Raw genomic sequence first — 23,673 nt, 5'->3', positions numbered from 1 at the left:
ATAATAAGAAGATGGCTCTAGGAGAAGCACATGGTATACTCTCCACTGACATATACCCCCAACTGAGGTATATCAAAGATACGGTGTTTAAAATCGCTGGCGATAACACAACTCTGCTTGAAAAGCTTCGTATACTCTTCAAAGAGCAGGGGATAACCATAGCGAGTATCGTCTCTGCTATTGGGCTGTTGATAAGCACCATTGTACTCTCTGTTACAGGAAGGGGAGGTGCAGCAGCAGGTGCTGCAGGTGCTGCAGGTGGTAGTGAAAAAGGCTTTGTGGACAAACAACTGGAAAGGCTTGGAAATTTTCTCAAATATCTAGCAGGCAAGGCAGGTGTTGCGTTACCCGGGATCATCGGTACGGTAGTCTCGTTTTTTCTGAGGGTAGCGTCAACCATCGTGAAGTAAGCGGCAAAACATCTGTATATGGCCATCGCGGGAGCTGCTGGGCTTGTCGTGCTATACGTGAAATATAGGCCAAGATTATACCTACCTCTATTGTGATTATTGAGGCCTTGGTATCCTCGTGTTGCTTTGGTTGTTCGGGTATATGGGGCGTGACATGTACCTGTACATCGGGGGTATGTATAGGAGATGTAATAGGTGCTATATGCTTGGGTGGCATGGTATGCTGTGGAAGTATAGTATGCATGGGTGGTGTGGTATGCTTAGGGTGTACGGTATTTATAGGAGGTGTGGCATGCCGCACAATAGGCTTATTATTTAGGTCAAGCCGTATACCAATCATCGCACTTGCAGGGGCAATCAAAATATTATTATTGTACTCGACAATTTTGCCTATACGCAGATTCATATCGGATGGTAACGTGATGCATTACGGCAAAGTTCACCAGAGTCCTGGCATATTGCAATACCTTCTGGAACTCCGTAATGTCATGGCTTACATTCTCTTGACGCTGAATCATGGCTCAAATTTTTGTACTAGAATTTGCCTTGCTGTGTAGTTGTCGGCATTAAAGCCAATCAGGGATGCTTTGGCACCTGCCTGGGACCCGAGTAACAGCACAACATAAACCATGATACTCTCGCTTAGCTTGTTCAGGCCCTCTGACGTCAGACTTTGGCTTGTGGGCATAATAAACTTGGCCCAATCACCATCAACCTGCGGCCACCATCTACCATCTGGCAATGACGACATTACACCTCGGAGTTTGTACATGCCGTTAGGATCTGCAACGTATTCGCGGCATACCTGTGCATACCCGGATGTGGAATAGGGGTTTTTATACTGTGAGAGCCCATCATCAAAGGGCATGGGGACCTTCATCCTTGCCATAATACGACGCATATGAAAGTAAACGTGAAATTTAAAAATGCTGTTGATAAGGGGTACGGGGCCCGTCATGTGTTTGGTACAGATGCCTAGGGACGTGGTTGCACAATGGGTGGCGAAAATGACCTGGATATTCCAGTAATCCAACGCTTGCCCTTTCCAATTCACATGAACAGGGTCATCAAGGTAAGTTGTTAGGACCTTGATGGCATACTTGCTAAATTCGGGGAATACCACAGAAATAGGGGAGTTTGTACTCACGTACAGGTCCTGATGCTCCAAATTGGTTACGTCAAGTGGTCATTCCACCCTGTTACTATTATACTTTGCAGAGTGGTTGTATTGTTATTTGTTCATTTCTTAAAACAAAAGAAGATGAAACAACTGTATATTACAGACATCGATAAACCTACGATTTTTGAGGACTACCTGGGACAGGACACACGTATAGCCCTAAAATCCATCAGCATTAGACCCGGTTGGCTGAATTTGTATAGCAATGCAGAGTTTACCATACGTAAGGTGGACCTGACCAGAGAGTGACTCGGATTAAAATCATCAGCGGTTTATACAGGATAGAAGATATTGCGACTATTGTGAAAAGCCAGGTAGAGGACAAGATTAAACTTTTCGTATTGAAAAGTGGCTACTACAGGCTCCGTGTCAGCGATGGGTACTCAGTGGTGATGAATCGACAATTACAAGATCTCCTAAGCCTACCCTACGACCCTAGTAAGAAATATTATACGAAGGGCGACTATGATGGGTACTATATGACCGACATTTACCATAGACTGAGACTCGTTTGTCCCCAATTGGATGAGGACAATTGCCTCCTTGATGGTAAAAAGTCCAAAATTCTGGCCCTGCTTCCCACCAAAGAATTGAACGCCTGGGGGGACATGCTGACCTGGAGTTTTGATACCCCAACATACCTTCCACTAAAAAGCTCCACTATATCACCATGAGAAAAATGTCACGTTCACCGGCCTTACGATGTGCATTCTGATATAACAAAAGAATGAGCGATATAGCTAAGCTGTATCCAAATTTACCGAGTGCACCCGCACAAGGCACCGATATGCAGGAGGAGAGCCAAGTGTACAGGCTCAAAAAAAATCGATGATATTGAACAATATCTGAGAAATGAAATAAAGGAGTGGGACAAGCTTGCAAAGAAATTTAAGATGGGTGCGCTTTTGTGATCACGGTCTGCTTGGTGTGAGCGTAATTACGTCCGGGCTTGGTATTGAAGCAATAGCATCAGACCTTGGGGTCCCCTTGGCCATTGCCATGGGAGGGCTCACAATTGCAGCCGGGATAGGGCAAGCAAGCTTTGGAAATGCCTCAAAAAGGCTCGGGGTTAAGAGTAAGAAGCATGAAGGCATAAGGTTGCTTGCGGATACTAAATTGAATTCTATTATCAATTTTATTTCAAAAGCGATGGAGAACGGTGTGATTAGTGACTACGAGTATAGCCTGATTAGTAGGGTGAGGGAGAAGTATATGTTGCTAAAGGAACAGATGAGGCAACGTTTTAACCGTGTGGTGAACAGCATCAACGAACAGGAGCGTGCCCAGCTGGTCGCTAGGGGTAGGGAGGAAGGGGAAAATGGCGTTTTAAAAAAACTTCATTGTGTACAATATGCAAGCACTACCTAGAATCACTACCCGGGTATAAGCCTTAATTTGTATTATATTTTATAGGTCTACAAAGCCTATAAAATATATGGTTTTTTAATCCCCACTTAACAGCCATTCTTTTTTGAAGTCCTTGTATCAGCATTCTGTAATATGTACCTGGGGGTAGTGGTTTTTGCCCTGTACGTAGACCGATGAAATACTCAAAATTGCACTGACTTGGCAGGGCTCATCGTAGGGTACCGACATACCATAGAATTTAGTTGTAATTGTATCCTTGTGGTATCGGAGTTTAGTATTGATGTAACAGTCCTTTTTCAGATATCAACTCTTCGACCTTTGACCATATTTGACGATATTTAGCAACCCAATCGAGATACTCCTCGAAATCTAGGCTCATTGCCGGTGATGCATAGGCGTTGTATTTAGTCACCCCTTCTGGGACCAGATTTTGGGCGTCTTTTCTCTCAAGGCAACCACGAGATCCTGCGTATGGTACCCCACCACATATCGTTTGTCCTTACCTCCATTGGCAGGCATGGGATTCGATACTGTCAGGTATTCTACATTGATATCATCGATATCGGCGAAGGTGGCAGCAAATGAGTAGAATAATTTAGGTTTGACAGGCTTATTCTCAAATTTCAGCGTTCTGTTTATTGTATATTTTGAACGACTTCACAGAATTACATGTCATCGTACATACGCAGCCACCTCCGTTATATGTGATATATTCGTGAAAGCAGTACCAGCATAACATTTTACTACTTACCACAAACCTCCGCCCTCGAACCTCTGTCATCATATGCATCCAATATACGCTCACAGTCGTCACAATGCTCATTCATTTATTAGGATATCAAGAGGATCCTCCAGGTCTTTAATCCTCCGTTCATTGGACCCCTCCTTCTCTGATTCCTATACTAACGCCAGGGCCATAAGTGGTAAGGGTTTTACAACAGGGACACACTATACCGTTACCATATTTTTTCCGACCTTTTGCTAAGGCATCAGCTTGTCTAGCATCAAGGCACCCGATGCAACATTTTGTCAGCTGTCCGTCATCCTTGATCCTGAAATTGCCCATGGATAAAAATTGTCTACATTGTGGGAGCATTCCATTCTTCTTTTCCCCCTCTGGGGGAGGGACCCTCGAACAAACGGACAGAATGTTACAGCGCATGCGTTGATTATTAGCAGAATTTTGTGCAATGAGGCGTGACGAAAAGTTGTGACGTCACAAGTAAAATTGTGTATGATATTTTTAATGAGAGTTTGACCGTGATTTTTGAAAAACTGTGGGTATATTTCATCCCTAGACTAGCTGTTAATATGATAGAAAAAAAGACTTTCAGATGTTTATATCCAATAGATTTGCTATTATGATTATTCTCAAAAGTTTTTAATAATCATCCAGTGACCAAATAATCATTCGGCCGAAATAAGCGCCCAGAATAATAGTTTAAAATTAAATAAGCGCGCAGCCAGGCAAACGACAATATTCATGAAAAATACTTACTTAGGAATTTTCTATGTATTTTCCAATGTGTATGCCGTCTTCATTTGCTGAAAAACCTATGCGTTAATAATAAATTAACGATTTTCTATTATAAGTTTCACGGAGTAGAGAAGGGCTCTGCACCCTCTACCTCATTCTAAAAAAAATTTTTTTCTTGATTGCACTGACTTGTCTAGTATAATACTAGTACTTATAATTTTTTGCTTGCAAGCACAGGAGATCTGTTCCCGCCCCACAACCCTTTATTATATATTGATATTCATAAATCGGAATTACATTGCGGCCAACGCGGCCTTAAATTCTTTTTTTATTATTATTATTTATATTAACATTTATTTTCAACTTGATTTTATAAAATTACACATCCGTTTATTCCGCTTGATACATGTTATTATATATAATTTTGTTTTGGTCTATTTCTGTAGCAAAAAAACCGCCGCTCAAAATATATAATGTATATACTATACTAATTCGGCTATCGGGATTTCCTTATTTCTGTGTTGGTCAAGGACATGTCGATATCAGATATGTCAACATCCCGCCGCAATGATCTAGATCCACGCAGGTATAGCAACGCCGATCTGAGGAGTAACGAAAAGCAAATTTTCGTTCTTTTATCTGCTATCAACTCAGCAAGACGTTGATAAAACCTCTTGCACTCCCTCCCTAATCCACCGTGTGTAGAAAACACCAAAGGTGTAAAAGAACCATTTTCGACCTGCAAAACCCTTTCGTTGTATGACCTTTTCTGTTTTTGCTCATTCCTTTCATAGCCGGAGTCAGCTCTGTATTAAATTCAAAATGGGGCGCCAATGTCGAATTAGTGTATTGTTGTCGGAGATATTGTTCTGCAAATTACGAGGGGCTGCTCTGCCCGAATTATGTACGGCAGATTGCCCAGTTTATAAACAGGGCAGAAAATACATAATCGGAATGGCCGGCTTATGTACAACAGGTAAAAAATATTATTTGGCACTTATAAAACGAACATAATCGGGGCAGGACGGCTTATGTACGACACTTTTTATATTATTTGGCACTTTGTACGATAGTTAAAAATATTATTTTGCACTTATAGAACGAACATAGACAGGGCAGGCCGGTTTATGTACGACACTTTTTATATTATTTGGCACTTTGTACGATAGTTAAAAATATTATTTTGCACTTATAGAACGAACATAGACAGGGCAGGCCGGTTTATGTACGACAGTCTTATACCATTTGTTACTTAAAAAACAAACATAATCAAGACAGGCCGGCTTATGTACGACAGTCTAATATTATTTGAGATTTATAAAACGAACATAATCGAAGTAGGCCGACCTATGTACAACATAGGCCGGCCTACTTTAAAAAAAAATTCAACAAAAAGGTCAATTTTTCGTTTTTCGGATAATTTTTGTCCGGGATTGTAGTTTCCGTGAAATTTAGTTCCTTCGAAGTATATTATGTTGAAATTAAGAATTACGTCGAGACTTTTTTTTCGCTATGCCTAGTTTTTAATGGTGTTTTATCTTGCAAAGAAAAATTACGTCAATACTTTTTTTCTTTCGCCCATGCCTAGTTTTCAATGGTGTTCTATCTTGCATTATAAAACAATAAAATAAACTTTACCCAGGTACATAAAAGCACGAAATCCATCATTCTGTGACAATAATTCGTCAATGTTTCATTCACAAAAGTTCGAAGAAAATGCCAATCCAAGCCCGCCTGGCCAGCCATTATGTCAGATCCCATCACCACACGACATAATCAGGGCAAAAAAAAACATAATCAAGCCATGCGTACATAATCCGACCATCCTGTTTATAAACAGGCCCCGTTCGCAATCTGGGCAGAACAAAGCAGCGTCCGCTTTTCTGTCCAACCAAACCGACATAAATAGAAGCAATCTAGGTTCAGCGCACGTAACGTATTGTGTGAGGGTCTGTTTTTGTACTAACCTCTTGCAGGATTTTTTACATCGTCTAACTGGAATATCACAATGGTAAATATGTATTACTTTTATTTTTTAAGCTTTATATGAGCATTGTTAACAAGGTTAATAAAACTGCCCACGTGGTCCCTTCTGCCATTTTCATTTAAGCTATTAACTACATTTATTTTGCTTCAGTCAATGAAAACAGACTTTAAAGCTTATTATCCGTTTATCTAAATCAACTCACATAAAGTATGCTATTTTAAAAAATAGCACAAAAATAGTCCCCTCAAAGTTTCAGCACCCAGTAGCATTGCTTGCCAAGTGGGGCATTTCGTGAAGCATGAAGCAAAGGCAGTAATAGATTAATATATTTGTTTACATTTTTAGTGGTAAGCTCTTTCTACTTAGGTATTGTGTGGCAAGAAAAAAGATATGGAGGCTAGGCAAAGCAAAGTTATTTTCAGTCCATTTTGTTAAACGATGGGCATTGTTAGCTTATAGGGCTCAAAATTGATTCAAATAAACCTGATAGTTTAGGAACATCAAACAATGTTTCTGTGAGAAAAAATCCATAAACCACATCATTAAAATGATCCAAAATTGATTATTAAGCCATGATTTAATTATTCTAATCCATAACCGTACCATACCATAAATCCTCTAATAAACGCCTGGGGCGTTTATTTAATTTTTTCGATCTCAAGGGGGACGTCTATTAGAGGGAGGTGTTAATAAGAGGGGAATTTATTTAAAAATTAATTTATGTTACAATAATAATATATCACCTCCAATAAAAAATCTTCATTGGTATTGGACAAGCAGCCGAGCAAAAGAAAGGACAAATATAAGACTCTAGAAGTTCATCACAAGATAAAACAAGAAGCCCTGGGGGCTCTGAGAATTTCCACTCGCTACCAAAATATTTGATTACAACCTGCTAATTTGTTGTGTTATCGTGCCAAACATTCGAAGAGGTTTGGTGCATGAAGCTCTGAAGATAAAGCACACAAGTGACATATCTTACAACAAACGCAAACAAAACGAAACATGTCATAATAAACTCACATTTTAAAAGAAATTGCTAACAAAATAAACAGCCTATCATTCATGGTTGAAAGTCTTGCGATGAAACGTTTATGATCTTTAACAGCATTTAGTTGACAAAAAATCAAAATTTTGGTGTGACTATCATTTTCAGCATACTTTTTTTATTAATTGTGCCAATTTTTGTCGAAAATTAGCTTTAATTTTTGGACAAATTTTGGCCTGAAATGACATTTAGGTGACAAAAAATCAAACTTTTGTATTATCATCATTTTCAGCATACTTTATTTGTTAACTGTGTCAAATTTGGCCAAAAGTGAAGTGGTTTTAATTTTTTGGACCAATTTTGGCCTAAAATGGCATTTAGGTGACAAAAATCAAAATTATGATGTCACCATTATGTTCAGCATACTTTTTTTGTTAACTGTGCCAAATTTTGTCCAATTATGGCCTGAAACGTCATTAAGATGACTTCCCAGTACTTAGGGAGCTTGGGTACGAAGTTTAAATCTGTGATGTTCATTTGGGACAGGGTTAGTTAGTTAGTCAGTTATACCAATACTATCCTCCTCTCAGAGGAAGGTGAAATCCCAGAAAAACGGAATAGTTAAGTTGAGAAAAATTATGCTGGGTCACAAATGAATTTTGTGTGGTCATAATACTGATCACGCTTCAGGATTGGTTACTTTTATTGTTCTTCACTCATATGATCATTATCTGTAAAAAATACTTTGTTTTTAGCTTGGCCTGACTCGCCCAAAATATTAATTTTTGTATATACTATTTATCAAGATATTGACCATGCTAGCTTCTTCTTACCTGATCGCCTTCTTGGCTAACATCAACCTTTTTCTTTTTTAAACATTTTTTAAACTACCTCCAGTCTTTTTTAGTAGCAGGTGACCCTATTACATGTTTTGTAAGTAACACTAATTATTACTGACTGTTATAGCCAGAACAGATGCCTTCTTGTGGCAAAGTGAAACAAATTATTTACAAACGATTATTTTCCTAATAAAAAATATAAACAATTCTGCTTAAAGTTCTGTACAATTGTTTTTTAAAAAAATTAAATTAATTCTGCACATCCTCTCACATAGCTAAGCAAACAGATGCAGGTTGTGCATGATTTTTATTTCAAACAACTTTTATTCGAGACGCAGGTTGTGAAATTAAAGAAACGTTCAACAAGGTGAGGTTGAATCCCCCCATTCCCCCAAAGCAGGAATAGGATTAAGAGTGATCCAGCCTTTGTTATTTGAAACGTCACTCAGCATTTGGTGCAAATTTTTAAAACATATACAGTCAGTAATTATTTGCTGTGGTAAAATTGCAAATAGGAAGTCCCTAGAACTTATGCAATCACACATGCAAAAAAAGACCAGAAGATATTACAACATAAAAAGCAAAAGTTTTTTGCAGAGTATAGTTCAATTGCCTCCTATGGCAATGCACAAACACTAAACTCTTAGCGAAAAATCAATTAACATTTTTTTGCGCTTAAACTACGTCATTAAAAACAGTTTGTCACCACTTCAGATAAATTAAATCATTGCAAAAAACCCTAAAATTTATTTAATCTAATGCCATTTTTCCTTCATTGAACTTTAATATTTATGTATTTATATAACTATGTTTTTTTAGTGTATTGCTTAAAAGTTTTTATTTATTATAAATATAATACTTCTCTCTGTAAAAATGTTTACATAAATTACATCAGCTAAATTTTATTAACTGCCGTAATATTCTATATTTGAAGTAAATCCAACTGGTAAAAGCACCTCGGGATCCCTTCAATAACCTTGAGTTTCTTTTGGATAGAATACAGTCCATTTAAGGATACGGTAACCCCCTGAGGTACATACTCAGCATATTTAAAATATCTCCTCTGCTTGCTATATTAACATCAACAAATATATATTCTGAAAGCCAAATAAATTATCTCTAGAGTGGTGATAAAATATTTCCATAAAAAAATCCAAAAATTGAAAAAAAATTATATACAAAAATTCACCCTTTCAGTTCATTTTGTCGAACACTACGCTCAGTAAAATTTTTGTTTGTTGTAAAAAATATGATTGCGAAGCTCTTATTCAGCTCTAAAAAACTTTGATTTTTTTACTCAAAACAACATGTGGTTCCAAAAATATTGCATATTTTGTGTTACAATAGCTGTTTTATGACTGATTTATCTATTTTTAAGGTTACTGTAAAGGAAAAAACTCACTTGATGAGTAGTCTCAGAAAAACCCTTATAATTTATCAATACTGTTATATTTTTTTTATGTTTTTTTTGTTTCTGAATGCTTGATGAAAGACTTTTTTGATGGGAGTTATTTTCGTGAGATGGTAATTTCCCAAAAAGAAAATTAATGAAATAAACACACCAATTTTTTTCACCGTACGTTTTAAAATGGCTTCTTTTTCCGAGCGCGTGGTCGCAGACTTCTCGTTTTCGCACCATTATATTCAGCATAAATTAAATTCAAAAGGGTTCCCGGTTTTTTTTCTAATAACGTCGTTATGAAATTATTTGTAATTATATATAATCATTCAAAAAAATGCATATTTTTTTCTTTCTGTCGTCATAATTCGCTAATCAGTAATTTATACAAAAAAATCCGGGAACCTTTTGTGCATAATTTATTCAGCTTTTCATTACCGAAAATTGCAATGAGCCAATAGGAAGCTTTCGGAAAAAAAGACCACAAACGTAAAGGCATGTATACGAAAATTTACTAGCGGGATATTTGTTTTTAAAGATTTTAAGATTTTAAAGATTTTTTGAACTGAGTATGCAGAAAGATGATAGAAGTGCGAACTTTTTTTTTATGCTGAATATGCGTGCATGCGTTCAGAATTTTTAAATATTTTTTTTAAAGAAAATGACTCTGAAGAGGGTTCTTCTTTCAATTTAGTCTTATTATAGTAAAGCCACTGTTTTCTTGTTGCTGCACTACCATTGTGCCATATTTGTCTGTACAAGCACTTTACTAGTGCCCAGACTGCACTATATGAAAGGCTGTAGTATTTGTGAAGGGATTGCATACTCTACTACATCCACATTCTGCAAAGTTAGTCCATTGTGGCAACTTTTGCCTTCTGCGTTTTCACCCTGACTGTTCCTCATTATCAACCCTGGAGTAGCATTCATACTTAATTTGCATCACTTTAACTTCTATTAAGAACCTTTGAGGAAACTAAAATTTAAAAAGAAAGTTGTGCTTTTCCTAGTTTTTTAGGTTGCAAATTTTATAAAAATACATTCTGAATTTTTGTTTTTGTAAGAAGGGCTGTAACTTAATTTAAGCAATAGGGCAATGCAAATACCGCGTTTTCAGCTTTATATTTAAAAAAATACAATATTATAATCCACTATTTTTATTTTTTTGTTGTATTGAATTTGTATAATTTAATGATATAATTTGGGTATATTGCTTTGGCAACTCAATTTGATGATATAATTTGGGTATATTGCTTTGGCAACTCGACATATAGTTGAACTGAAATGTAAAGGAAGAAAGAAAAATTTATCTTTCATTAGAGAAAATTTGAGGATTTAAATATAATTAGCAATCCTAAATTTTTGTGTGCGTTGAAAGGCCTTTACAAATTTAAATTTTTAAGCATATATTTCTGTGCATATTAGAAAGACCTGCTTTTACGACTGTGTACATCAATTTTCCATGTATGAGGAAGGGTTAACAATTGTATATATGTTTTGCCCGGATTGCAAAAACGGCTTTTTATAAACAGGACGGCCGGATTATGTACGCATGGTCCGAATTGTTTTTTTCCCTGATTATATTGTGGTGACCGGATTATGAACGCTGATATATAATGGCTGCGGCTAAGGCAGGCTGTGGTTAGCATTTTCTTCGAACTTTTGTGAATAAACCATTGACGAATTATTGTCACATGCCATTTTTCTCTGCACATCATTGAAAACTCTGCAGAGAAAAAAAAAAGTCTTGACACAATTTTTCTGTACATGTTAAAACACCATTCAAAACTAACTAGATTTTGTGGATGGGTGGGTTCATTTTTTTTTCCGCAGGAATTGAATTCTGGGGATGACCTAAATTATTAGTTTTGCAGGAATTAAATTTAGTGAAAAGTTATTAAACTTGCGAATCCCAAAATTTAGTTCCACAAAATTTCGTTTCATTTAGAACAACAACAACTTTGCCACCAGGGCTGTATATTTGCTTGTCATGAATGATATAAAAGCAAGTTGGCCCTGATTATGTTAGTTCTATAATAAGTGAGAAATAATATACATAATATATCTTGTACATAAGCCGGCCTGGCCTGGCCCGGCCAAATTATGTTCGTTCTATAAGTCTCAAATAATATTAGACTGTCGTACATAAGTCTGCCTGCCCCGATCATGTTTGTTTTTTAAGCAACAAATGATATTAGACTGTTGTACATAAACCGGCCTGCCCTGATTATGTTCCTTTTATAAGTGCCAAATAACAGTTTTTAACTGTCATACAAAGTCACCCTATCCTGAATATGTTGCCCTGATTATGTATTTTCTGCTCTGTTTTTAACTGGGGCAAGCTGCCGTACATAATCAGGGCAGCCTTTATTATTCAGGCAGAACATATACATGTAGAATGGACCGTCACAATTTAATTTTGGTATATATATGTAACTTTGATAAATAAATTTCATCTCTCTATTTTTTTTTTATCTTTCTTGACTTCAGATTAACCTAATATCTGTTAAAATTTGTGTCCATTAAAAGTAGTATACAAATAATCTTTCTGTTTATAATTTCAGGCTGAACCATTAAGAGTATGTGTAACTGGTGCTGCTGGACAGATTGCATATTCTTTACTGTATTCCATTGGGAAGGGTGATGTTTTTGGATCAAACCAGGTATTTCAGAACATTGTTACTACACTTTTGAAGTTTTATTATATCTGAACTAGTCCATAAGGCATGTGAAAAAATCCGCTTAATATCTGTGATTTGAATATTGTTCTATCAGAAATGTCCCACAAATGTATAACATTTTTTTCAGAAATTTGGATACCTGTTGCCTTAGGCTGAGGCACTGATTATAAAATTTATAGGATTATGTACTTTTGACAAACAGGTTGAAATATTTAGAATTAAGGGGTTTTTAATGATGTTGTCAACCCGTTTGTTCCGAAGTGTGTGATATGACCCAGCATTAGAAAATTGGTCTATTTTGGTCCCAGGTGGTCCCTAGTTACCCACACAGGAGATGATGTCAGTTATTTCCATCTCTTTTTCAAGTATTTAGCCTAAACCTTAAAAGCACAATGTAATGGCTTTACTATTCTTATTTAATGAATTGACGCCAGTCTAAATGCATTGACGTCGTGCCATAACGTCTAGGCAGTTAACAAATAACACATACATTTGTTGGTGACTTTAAAGAAAATTTTAGCGACATCAAAGTAAAATTAACTCAGACACTTTAACAAATACTATCTGTAGTAGCTTCGTTATAGCTATGTTATATATTCGTGTAGCCAATTACTCTACTGCTTCTTGATATCCCTCCAATGATGACAGCCCTAGGAGGAGTTATAATGGAACTTCAAGACTGCTCCCTTCCACTTTTGCACGGTATGTTGTTTTTTTGCCTTCTGTTCAAACGTGTGTATCCACTCAAACAAAATGATTGAATGGAATCAATTGACAGCACACAACCATAAATTTTACACCTAGGGTTGTGTAAAGCAAAGTTTGTGTCGTGGTAAAGAAGACATTCACAGTTTATGCAAACTTAGCCAGAATTAAGTTAAGGTGGCAGTAACCCTTTTAAAATTGGATTTTTTTTTATTTTTTTTTTACATAATTAGTTTACGAAAGCTTATTTTCAGACTATATATCCATATTATTTCTGTTATAACACACTTGTCACGATTTTATGGCGAAAATACTATTGTCCTTCACCAAAATTCTTCAGCCTCAACAATTCCTTTTTAAAATAAAATCATGAATAATTAATTAGTTCTGCCGAATATAGTTTAAAGGGGGGGTTTTCACGAAGCGAATTGAGCGGCGAATTCGACGGCGAATTGTATCAGAGCATCCGCAGTTCGATGCAAAATAAAAACAAACAAAACTGCGCATGCTCAGAAACAATTCGCCGTCGAATTCGCTGTTCAATTCGCTTCGTGAAAATCCCCCTTAAGTCTACGCGCTTGCGAAATCGTACAGAATGAAAAGACGTAATTATTAAAGAGAAACGTTAATAACAACAAAGATGGCACATTATGTAGAAATTTAAGACGATTTTCATTATGCTACACTGCACGACCTTTAACTTTCGATAGCATTTTCGTTTTACAGTTGAACTCATGTAATTCGAACTCCTATAATTCGAAAACTCACTTAATTCGAACAGATTATGTGGTCCCCTCAGAATTTACCTTGAAAACCTTACAAGAAAACTCCTATAATTCGAACCCATGTAATTCGAAAAATCATGTAAATCGAACAGATTTTCCGGTCCCATCAAGAAATTTTAATCATGTAATTCGAATTTTCAAATTTTTTGAGTTTTTGAAGCTTACCAACTCGATAATTTGCAATCGAATGTTTTTTTTTTACATTCGATTGGAGCTCGGCCACTGCTTTTGGCTTCCATTTCTTATCAAGACAAGATGGGGAAAAGAAAGCATAAAGAACTCACTTTAAAAACAAAATATGAAGCTCTCCGTGACTTGGAGGATGGTATGTTCAATAAAGACGCATCCATCAAGTACTCCGTTCCAAGCAGCACCTTGTCAACATGGAAGAACAATAAAGAGAAGATATTCCTTGCTTTCAAAAACTCGTCACTAAAACATCAATTCTTGAAGCCATGATAATGCTCAAGACGGCTTGGGATAGTGTGTCGAGTGAAACAATCGTAAATTGCTTTCGAAAATCAGGAATCTCGGAGGTTGCAAGGAATGGTGCTATGGATGAGAATGACGATCCTTTCAAAGATACGGAAAGTGACAAGAGCGATTCAGACGACGAAAATGATGAAACGAATGTTGTAGAAGATTTGAATCAAGATCTAGACCGATTACGAAAGATTAGACCTGACATTGCACCTGACGATCTGGATGTCGAATCGTTCATTGATATAGATTTCAACGTTGTTACTAATGAGTCACGCCCATTGTCTGTCAAAGAAATCGTGGATATGTATAAAAATCCGGAAGTAGAAGTCATCGATGACGGCTCTTCAGACGACGAAAGTGCAGAGTGTCCTGATGATGAACCAATTCCACCCCCATCGCAAAATGAGATTGACGACGCAATCGAGACTCTCAAAAAGATGACCCTTTTCGAATCATCGAACGTCATCCCATTGATTCAGAAGATCTTCGAAGAGATTTCCAAGAAACGAGAGCAGAAAATGAAACAATCAACAATCAAAGACTTTTTCGAAAAATTATGAATTTAGTATTTCATTATTCTAACTCGAAAATACAAAAAATAGTTTGAAAGTAAACCTGGGAAAGACTTTTTTCATCGAATTAGGTCAAAAATATGAAAACTCATCTTGTTCGAAACTCATGTAATTCGAACAAAATTCTCGGTCCCTTGAGAATTCGAATTACATGAGTTCAACTGTACTTTAAAATTTTCAGAAATGCTTGGTGAATCATGCAGCCATGATACGGTGTGCGGAAATCTTTTTATTCGGAATATTTTTCTTTTAACAGCGTGGCAGATATATGTAGATGATAGTTGTGACTGTTGAATTGATTGTTTTGAATTGCGATTTGTAATTGTAAACAACCGTACTGTTTGGTTTAGAGATTGTTGGCACGGCAGATGTTGCCGAAGCTTTTAAAAATATTGATGTTGCCATTCTCGTCGGTGCTATGCCAAGAAAGGAAGGCATGGAAAGAAAAGACTTATTAAAAGCTAACGCCAAAATATTTGAAGTGCAGGGAAAGGCATTGGATGAACATGCTAAGAAAACAGTAAAAGTTGTTGTGATTGGAAATCCGGCCAACACCAATTGTCTAATCACATCAAAATGTGCTCCAAGTATACCAAAGGAGAATTTCTCTTGTTTGACAAAGTTGGATCAGAACCGGGCAATTTCACAGGTTTGTAAGAGTACACAATAGTGTAAATTTCATAGCTCAGCAAAAACAATGAATTAGGATCTACGTCAAATGCTTTCGTTCTGTTCATATTACATCTGACGCTTTGTATATTCAAAAACATCTGCGAAAGATAAATCTTACATACGTAACTTATTTATTGTCCCCTCAAACAAAAATCCTTGGACAAACTCGTCAAACTTTTGAATCTGTTAAGTTGAGGAATAGATAGCCGTGTCAGTTTACCGTGACGAAGTACCCAGTAAGAATAATGATCTTTGGGAATTTGTTATGTTTAAAGTTGGCAGGAAGACACATATCTCTATTTCGTTTCTTGTTTTAGATTTCACTTCGTCTTGGTGTTAAAACAACAGCAGTTAAAAACATCATTGTTTGGGGTAACCATTCTGCGACCCAATACCCGGATGTTCAACATGGTACAGTTGAATTAAATGGCCAAACAGTTTCAGTAAAAGATGCTGTAAAAGATGATGAGTGGCTTCAAGGAGAATTCATGAAGGTGTGACATATAATTTTACTTTTCGTCCGCTGGTGGACGATCTTTAATTTAGTTGAAGGACATTGTTTATCGTTTCATGTAGTAGCTGCAATGCTACTTATTATGGCCAAACTAACACCATTTTGAAGTTCGGATTTATGAAAATTAGTTATCTCTCTGGAGCGAAAAGAAACTGTACAGGCTGGACACTGCGATTCTTGCGACAAACGCACTAAATAAAACTTTTAAACGATGCCTTTAGAATTGTCCTAGCATTACAAATATATTTTAATTTATTACTCATCTGTATAATATGATTTTTTTTTTCATTATCTGATGTTGTAGGCATTTGTACATGTTAATGTGATCATTGTGGATTGTTACCACTGAAAGCCTGTCAAAATTAAAAACAAATATAGATTTGTCGTAAAAAAATTTTTATTTTATGTAGTACCTGGCAGCAACAACTTTGATAATCAATATTTTAGTTAATTTTTGCACCCCATATAATTTCTAAACTATGGACAAATTTTGCAAAATAACAAAAAATTCTGTTGCAAAAACTTTCGGCAGACGCAAATTTTGGACAGAAAAAATTTCGAAAAATATTTTTTAGCGTTTTTCTTTTCGTCCATACCTTTTTTATTTGTTGAAATTACAACCTATAAATCTATCTTTTCATCTTTGAGTTCGTTCTTTTTAGTTTTTTTAAATTCAGCTTCCCAAACTGAGGTAGTACAGAGTGGTAAATATCCTCGGAGAAATCATTTACGTAGCTTCTATGTTAGTGAGGTCAAGCACTATTGTTAAAAAAGTATTTGCGCTAATTTTAATCTTTTTTTTTATTAGGTTGTCCAAACAAGGGGTGGTGCTATCATAAAAGCCCGAAAACTATCTAGTGCCATGTCCGCGGCCAAAGCTATCTGTGATCACATGAGGTTATGGTGGTTCGGAACGCCAGAAGACGACGTCACCAGCATGGGTGTTGTTTCTGATGGCTCATATGGTATCCCAGATGGAATCGTGTACTCCTTTCCTGTCAAAATTGATGCATCGCATAACTACAAAATCGTGCAAGGGCTTGACATCAACCAGTTTTCACGTGAAAAAATGGATATCTCCGCTAAAGAGTTATGCGAAGAACGCGATGTAGCCTTCTCTTTTTTACAACAGTGACTGTCTAAATTGTAAAGAACATTTCTTTGTTATTGTGAGTGCGTGAGTGAGTGTGGAAATCTTGTATGTTACTCCACACGTCTTAATTGTACACGTGCCTCCAAATTTAATTAAAATTAATGGCAGACAGATAATGAATATTTAACAGGGTTGCCACTCACTGGAATTGCGGTTAACATCTGATAGAAACTTTCCAGTATTTCTTATGTGCTTATGTCCTGGGATGTTATGTTACAGTGCAGATACTATAAAGAAATTTTCGCGAAAATAAATTGACATTTCCCCAAATAAATTTTCTGAAACCTACTTTTGAAACTGAAACCTACTTTTGAAAAAGAAAAGACCTAATTATATATAAAAAATATCCTCCGATTGTTAGAATTGTCCACATGTGCTGTTCGTAAAATTCTTATATTAGCCTTGAAAATTTCTTCCTCGAAATTCGCAATTCTCTGACCCTTAAAACGAAAATTTCTTAAGGCTGTTCTTCACCGCGTAACCGAACAGAAAAGCTTCTGGGCATGTATAAACGAGTTTAACTTTTTCTGTGCGTTCCGTGCGTAAAATTAGTTGCTTATCAGATTATTTTATTTCGTGAGAATTTCGCAAAGTATCTTTATTTTTTCAGGTCAGGAAAATTTTAATTCATATCAGCCGCCATCTTAAATGCAATGCTTTTCACAATTTCCTCCAATGTTTATACACATGTACTTCTTGCATTCTTTTTGAAAGGAAAAAAAATATTTCCCGCGAAAATTCTAAAAAAGTTTTCAACTTTCGGAATTTCGTCCAGCCCATGAAAATTTCCGGTTAATGCTGTAAACATATTTTAATGCGCATGCACATGTTTTTCTTGTCCGGGAACTGTTTTAACAAGTAGAGATCAGCATTTAGTGCTTTTACATTGTTTATGCATGTGTCGGGATATGAGAGCTACTCCTACAGTAGAATTTAAGGCGGAAACTATAGACGAAGCTTTTTTATTCTGGGAAGCGGTATTTGACGTTTAACTGAGACCTGTTTTTAACTAGAAACCTCGCAGCCTAACATTCTTTTATAATATTCTTATAAAAGAAAAAAAACGTAATTTAGGAACAAGAATTTTCAGCGGAGAATGTTTCGGCGAAAAAAAACTTGGCGGAAAAACTTTCGGACACAATTTTTTATTTCAGCGGAAATTTTTCGGACAAGATTTATTAAGTCAAAAGTCAAAAATGTATGGGTAAGTCTTTTGAACAAATTTTAACCATACTTCAAAGGTAATGATTACTGGAAATGACACAAAAAGAAGGCTAAAAGCATTTATAGTGTACATATATCTGATCAACATCTAAAAAAGGGTCTTCAGGATTCAACTTTATAGATAGAGCATCAGCCAAATGTGAAAATAGCAAAAATAATAAGTTCAAAAACTGCAGTTTTTATTGATTTTCTGGTTACCCTATATATAAGTTCTATGCAATGGCCCTTTTTTAAAAAAATAGAAAAACCTAAATTTTCAGTGTAAACTTAGCGTTACAGTTTGCAGCCAAGTTTGGATCGAATTCAAACTTTCCGCAGACGTTCTGCGTGCCCGCATGCTGGAATAATCTGTTCTTTTGACATGCAAAAAAGAAAAGGATTAAATTTTAAAAAAGTATTTTAATTTAATGTGAACAAAAAATTGCTAAAGTTAACTTTTTATTGAATTTTTATTGAAGCATGGCCCTTAGTTAAGATGAAGAAAGAAGCTGTCGTTGCTGAATTTTTTCGGGCAAAAATGAAGTGAATTTCCGCGGAAAGCCCTTTTGGCTTTGACAATTGTGTAGCAGGCAAAAAGATGCGGGCGCTAGGTGAAGTTAGGTCCTTTTCAGTTTGTTTCTTCGCACGAATGTATCATTACGACTTTATATGACTATATCGAAGATTTTAAAAGATCTCAATCCCAACAAGGCGCATGGTTTTGACTCTATCTCTATAAAAAAGATTCAGATATGTGGGGATTCATAACTATAGACCTATATCACTACTGCCAATCTTTGGGAAAGTTTTTGAAAAAGTTATTTTCAATAACCTTTTCAATTACTTTCAGAGTAATTATATCTTTACAGATAAGCAATCCGGATTCAGACCTGGAGATTTCTGTGTCAATCAACTTGTGGCAATTACTCATAAAAAAAACCTTATGATGGAAAGACCTCTCTTGAAACTAGAGGCGTATTTCTTGATATGTCTAAAGCGTTTGACAAAGTTTGGCATGATGGCCTTCTTTTCAAGCTAAAAAGTTATGGTGTTCAGGGAGAACTTTTTAGTGTTCTTGAAAACTATCTAAAAAATCGTCAACAACGGGTTGTTCTCAACGGGCAACATTCGACGTGGAAGGATGTACTTGCCGGCGTTCCTCAGGGGTCCGTTTTGGGTCCATTGTTATTTCTTATTTATATTAATGATCTACCTAATAACTTAGTCTCTTCAACCAAGTTATTTGCTGACGACACGTCCTTGTTTTCTATTGTAACTTAGAACTATTGAAAAGTCTTGTAATGATTTAAACGGGGACCTCGATGTCATTAATATGTGGGCTCGTCCGTGGAAAATGTCATTTAACCCAGACCTCAAAAAACAGGCTTCAGAAGTAGTTTTCTCTAAAAAAAGAACTCCCAAAATCCAACCCCCACTTCTTTTAGCTTCTTAGCTTTGGCAATCTTTTCATTTAAATGATGTTTAAAGGCTAATTTCCCATCAAGTGTTAGACCAAGTTGCTTTTGATAAGGTACAATTAAAACAGGGGCATTGTTGAAAAGATTGCCAAAGCTAACAACTTTTCGGCAGCCTACCTAGAAACGCTCTTGTTACCATGTACAGGTCATTTGTGCGCCCTCATCTCGATTATGCGGATGTAATTTATGACCAGCCGCATAATGATACCTTCTGTAGTAGGATCGAATCTGTTCAATATAATGCTGCTCTAGCAATAACAGGTGCTATAAGGGGGACATCAAGGGAGAAAATTTACCAAGAACAAGGTCTAGAAAGTCTCCGTGATAGGCGATGGTATCGTAGGTTATGCTTATTTTATAAAATTGCAAGTGGAGATGCTCCTCAGTATCTCAATGATATTTTGCCTGGTTATGTGTGTTCGCGTAGTGTTTTTCGTAGAAATTTATTTAATCGCATACCATCACGGAATTAGATTCTTTGTCCTTGTTTAAAAAATCCATTCTCAAGTTTATTCGCTCTAAACCTTCTCCTATTTATAATATAATGGACTCTCTTGGTTTGAAATTGTTAACACGTTTAAGAGTTAGTATGAGTCACCTAAAGGACCATAAGCATCGGCATAACTTCGCTGATACGCTTGTTCCTTTATGTAATTGTGGACTTTTAGAATCAGAAACCACCTCTCACTTCCTCTTGCGCTTTAGTTTTTATGGTAACCAAAGAAAACTCCTTCTTGATAATATTATAGAAATAATTGGTGATATTTCGAATTTTTCTGATGAAAACCTAGTGCGAGTACTTCTTTATGGCCAAGAAAAACACTAATATGGTCGAAAACGTATCTATACTGAATAACACAATTGTGTTTCTTAAATCTTACATTTGAGGGACCTCTTTTTTTGAGTTAACAGTCCTTTTCAAACCCTTCTCTTAAACTTTTTTCTTGCCCATTTCTTAAAGCGTTAAAAAATATTGTATATTACTTATATTTTATTTTTGTTTATTTTGGTAGTTAGGTTTGTCTAACACCTATTTAAATGTCGTACTTTTAGTATTTTTTTCGTATCTGTCTTAATTCGTAATTTTTTCTAAATCATTATATAAAAAAAAAATATATATATATGACTATATGTCAATCAAAAGTTATCCATCTACACTCGATAATGGTTCAAAGCCTTAAAAATGTTTCCGTAGAAATAAATGCGCTAAAAAAGACCTTTCTTTAGCAAGTCATCTTTCTACCTGCCACGCAGTTATTAGAGCCAGAAGGGCTTACCGCGGAAAATGTAAACATTCAAGACATTATGCAGGAAAATTTTTCTCTCTTCTTTTTAGCAAAACAAATGAACAAGCAAACAAACAAACCAATTTTCATTATGTTTTTTCGCCATGTATTGTATTGGGTTTATTCTTGGTTAGTTTTTTCCTATTTTGACACAATGTTCTAGTTAGATTTATAAACATATTGATTTAAATTTTATCCCGCCCTCTTCAAATACAAAATTTACGAACATGCAAGTGATGCAACCGGTTGAAAAAGCAGCTTATAATTTTTAGTAGACTGAAATGTCTTTTTCGTTATGTGTGATTTCAAATCGACCGCGGTTTCTTATTTTAGTTTGATTGCATCGTGATCATTTACGTGGAAAACAAATTGTCATGGATATAATCGTGATCAATAAATGAACCTTTAGTTGGAGAGGTTACAAATAAGGAGATAAGTTGATTTCCGTCACTCAATGCATTACATTTAAGTCTCCGAGGATAACATCAACCATTTCGTTTCCCCAAAAGTTCTGCATAAGGTGAAGGGACTCATCTCGATACTTACTTATTTTATTCCCAAGGTGAAGGGACTCATCTCGATACTAACTTATTTTATTTCGCATAGCAACATAAAAAGTCTCTTTGATACAGTAAACCAAGAACTAAAATATATTGAAGAATGGTTCAAAGCTAATAAACTTTCCCGGAATATAAATAAAACTAATTACACTCTTTTTTCTAAGCCATCTAAAATCGATAATCTCCCCCTGAAGTTGCCATGTTTAAAACTGAATGACATCAATGTGAAAAGAAAATGTAAAATAAAATTCTTGGGAGTCTATCTTGATGAAACTTTATCACGGAGAGATCATATCAACATTTTAGAAAATAAAATAGCGAAAAATATTGGAGTCCTATATAAAGCGAAACTATACTTGAATGTTCGTTGCTTACGTGATTTGTATTTTTCATTCATACAAAGCTATTTAACTTATTGTAACATTGCATGGGATAGCACTAACCAAACTAAACTACATAAATTATATAATAAACAAAAACATGCTTGTAGAATAATATTCGGAGTGAACAGATACACACGCTCGCAACCAAATCTCCAAAAACTTGGAGTACTGAATATTTTTCAATTGAACGTGCACCAAGTTCTCCAGTTCATGTTTAAGTTAAACATGGATTGGTACCTACAATTTTCACAAATCAATTTTCCAATATCGAGCATAGGTACAATACCAGGTATGCAAAAAGTAATTTTATTATTCCAAAAACCATTCCTAAATCTACTACTTTTTCCATTCGACAGAGAGGTCCCCTTATATGGAATTCATTCTTGAATGAAAATACGAAGCATATTGATACATTTATCTCTTTTAAAAGGTAACAAAGGATAAGTTACTTGGAACAGTTGTCGACAAAAGAAATTATTGTTAGTATAGATAGTGTAACACATAGAAAAAAACTGAGAGTGAGAGTGTGAGAAAACATTATTCTTGTAAATATATGAAAGTATACTTCATAAGTATTATTATAGAAGCTCAACACTAGGAGTTCGATGATAAGACACGTTGTGTCTTCTACTTGCTCCTGCCGTTATTATATGCCAACTAGCATTGTAATTTATATATATATGCATACTTTTATACTGGCGAAATATATATAATAATAAAATAATTAAAAAAAATTGAAAAAGATTTGCTTTTTGTGACAGTGAATAACTTTGAGTTTGTGGTGTACAATCGTGCTACAATATCAACCCTAATGCACCTGATGGTTTTGAGTGGGAATATCAACATATTAGGGCATCAGCTGGACAAGGAAAGCTGTACATAAGATTGATTGTAGCGGCAGTCTCATTGAAATTTTTTGATATGGATAATGAGGGAAATGGTGAGGCTGAATCAAGTTCCCTCACTCCCCATTCTTTCCTTATATTGCAGATGATGTATTTAATTCGTATCAAGTACAAATTGTTGAGGCTGGATATTTACGGTGAAAGATAATGTATTATAGCTAGAAAATTGTGACAAGTCACGATTTTATATCTTTTTCAGATTATTGCTAATGGCAGAAATTTTTAAGTCGCAAGGCTTCTTGTTTTTGTTTAAAGTTTATATGCTATGCATCCTATAAGAAATAATTTTTCATACTTCTGTTATAGTTGATAGGTTGAAAAAACAACAGGCAAGCCTTAAAAATTAATCGCTGAGAATTTTATGTAACAGTTGTGTTCAACAAGTTTAGACTTTTAACTAACTTGTAGGCACTGATTTTTTAAACTGAATAGCTTATGTTTAGTTTTTGCTTCTTGAATTATCTTAAACTAGGTTTGACATTGTGAAGTAGTGGGAATTATAAGCAAAAAGATTTTTTTTTTGAAAGCTTAAACTGTGAACTTGATATTATGTTCATTTTTCCATTTATATTTTATGTCCTATCCAGAGTTTTATACATTCAATAATATATGTTTTCTATTTTTCCTGTTTGGAAACAAGATTAT

At 35.4% G+C, this 23,673-nt stretch overlaps 1 protein-coding gene across 1 annotated transcript; it reads left to right on the top strand.

The window, feature by feature from the left end:
* The first annotated feature begins 6,289 nt into the window (after positions 1-6,289).
* LOC130657541 (malate dehydrogenase, cytoplasmic-like) lies at positions 6,290-17,329 on the top strand. The gene is made up of 6 exons (XM_057460527.1): positions 6,290-6,446; positions 12,213-12,311; positions 12,935-13,031; positions 15,225-15,523; positions 15,864-16,040; positions 16,869-17,329. Exons 1-6 carry the CDS (start codon positions 6,444-6,446, stop codon positions 17,193-17,195), a joined length of 1,002 nt encoding a protein of 333 aa, XP_057316510.1. The 5' UTR covers positions 6,290-6,443; the 3' UTR covers positions 17,196-17,329.
* Positions 17,330-23,673: the final 6,344 nt, after the last annotated feature.

The sequence above is a fragment of the Hydractinia symbiolongicarpus genome, chromosome 9 (genome assembly GCF_029227915.1).
Source record: "Hydractinia symbiolongicarpus strain clone_291-10 chromosome 9, HSymV2.1, whole genome shotgun sequence".
Classification (NCBI taxonomy): Eukaryota; Metazoa; Cnidaria; class Hydrozoa; order Anthoathecata; family Hydractiniidae; genus Hydractinia; species Hydractinia symbiolongicarpus.
This window is presented reverse-complemented; position numbering and strand designations above follow the sequence as displayed.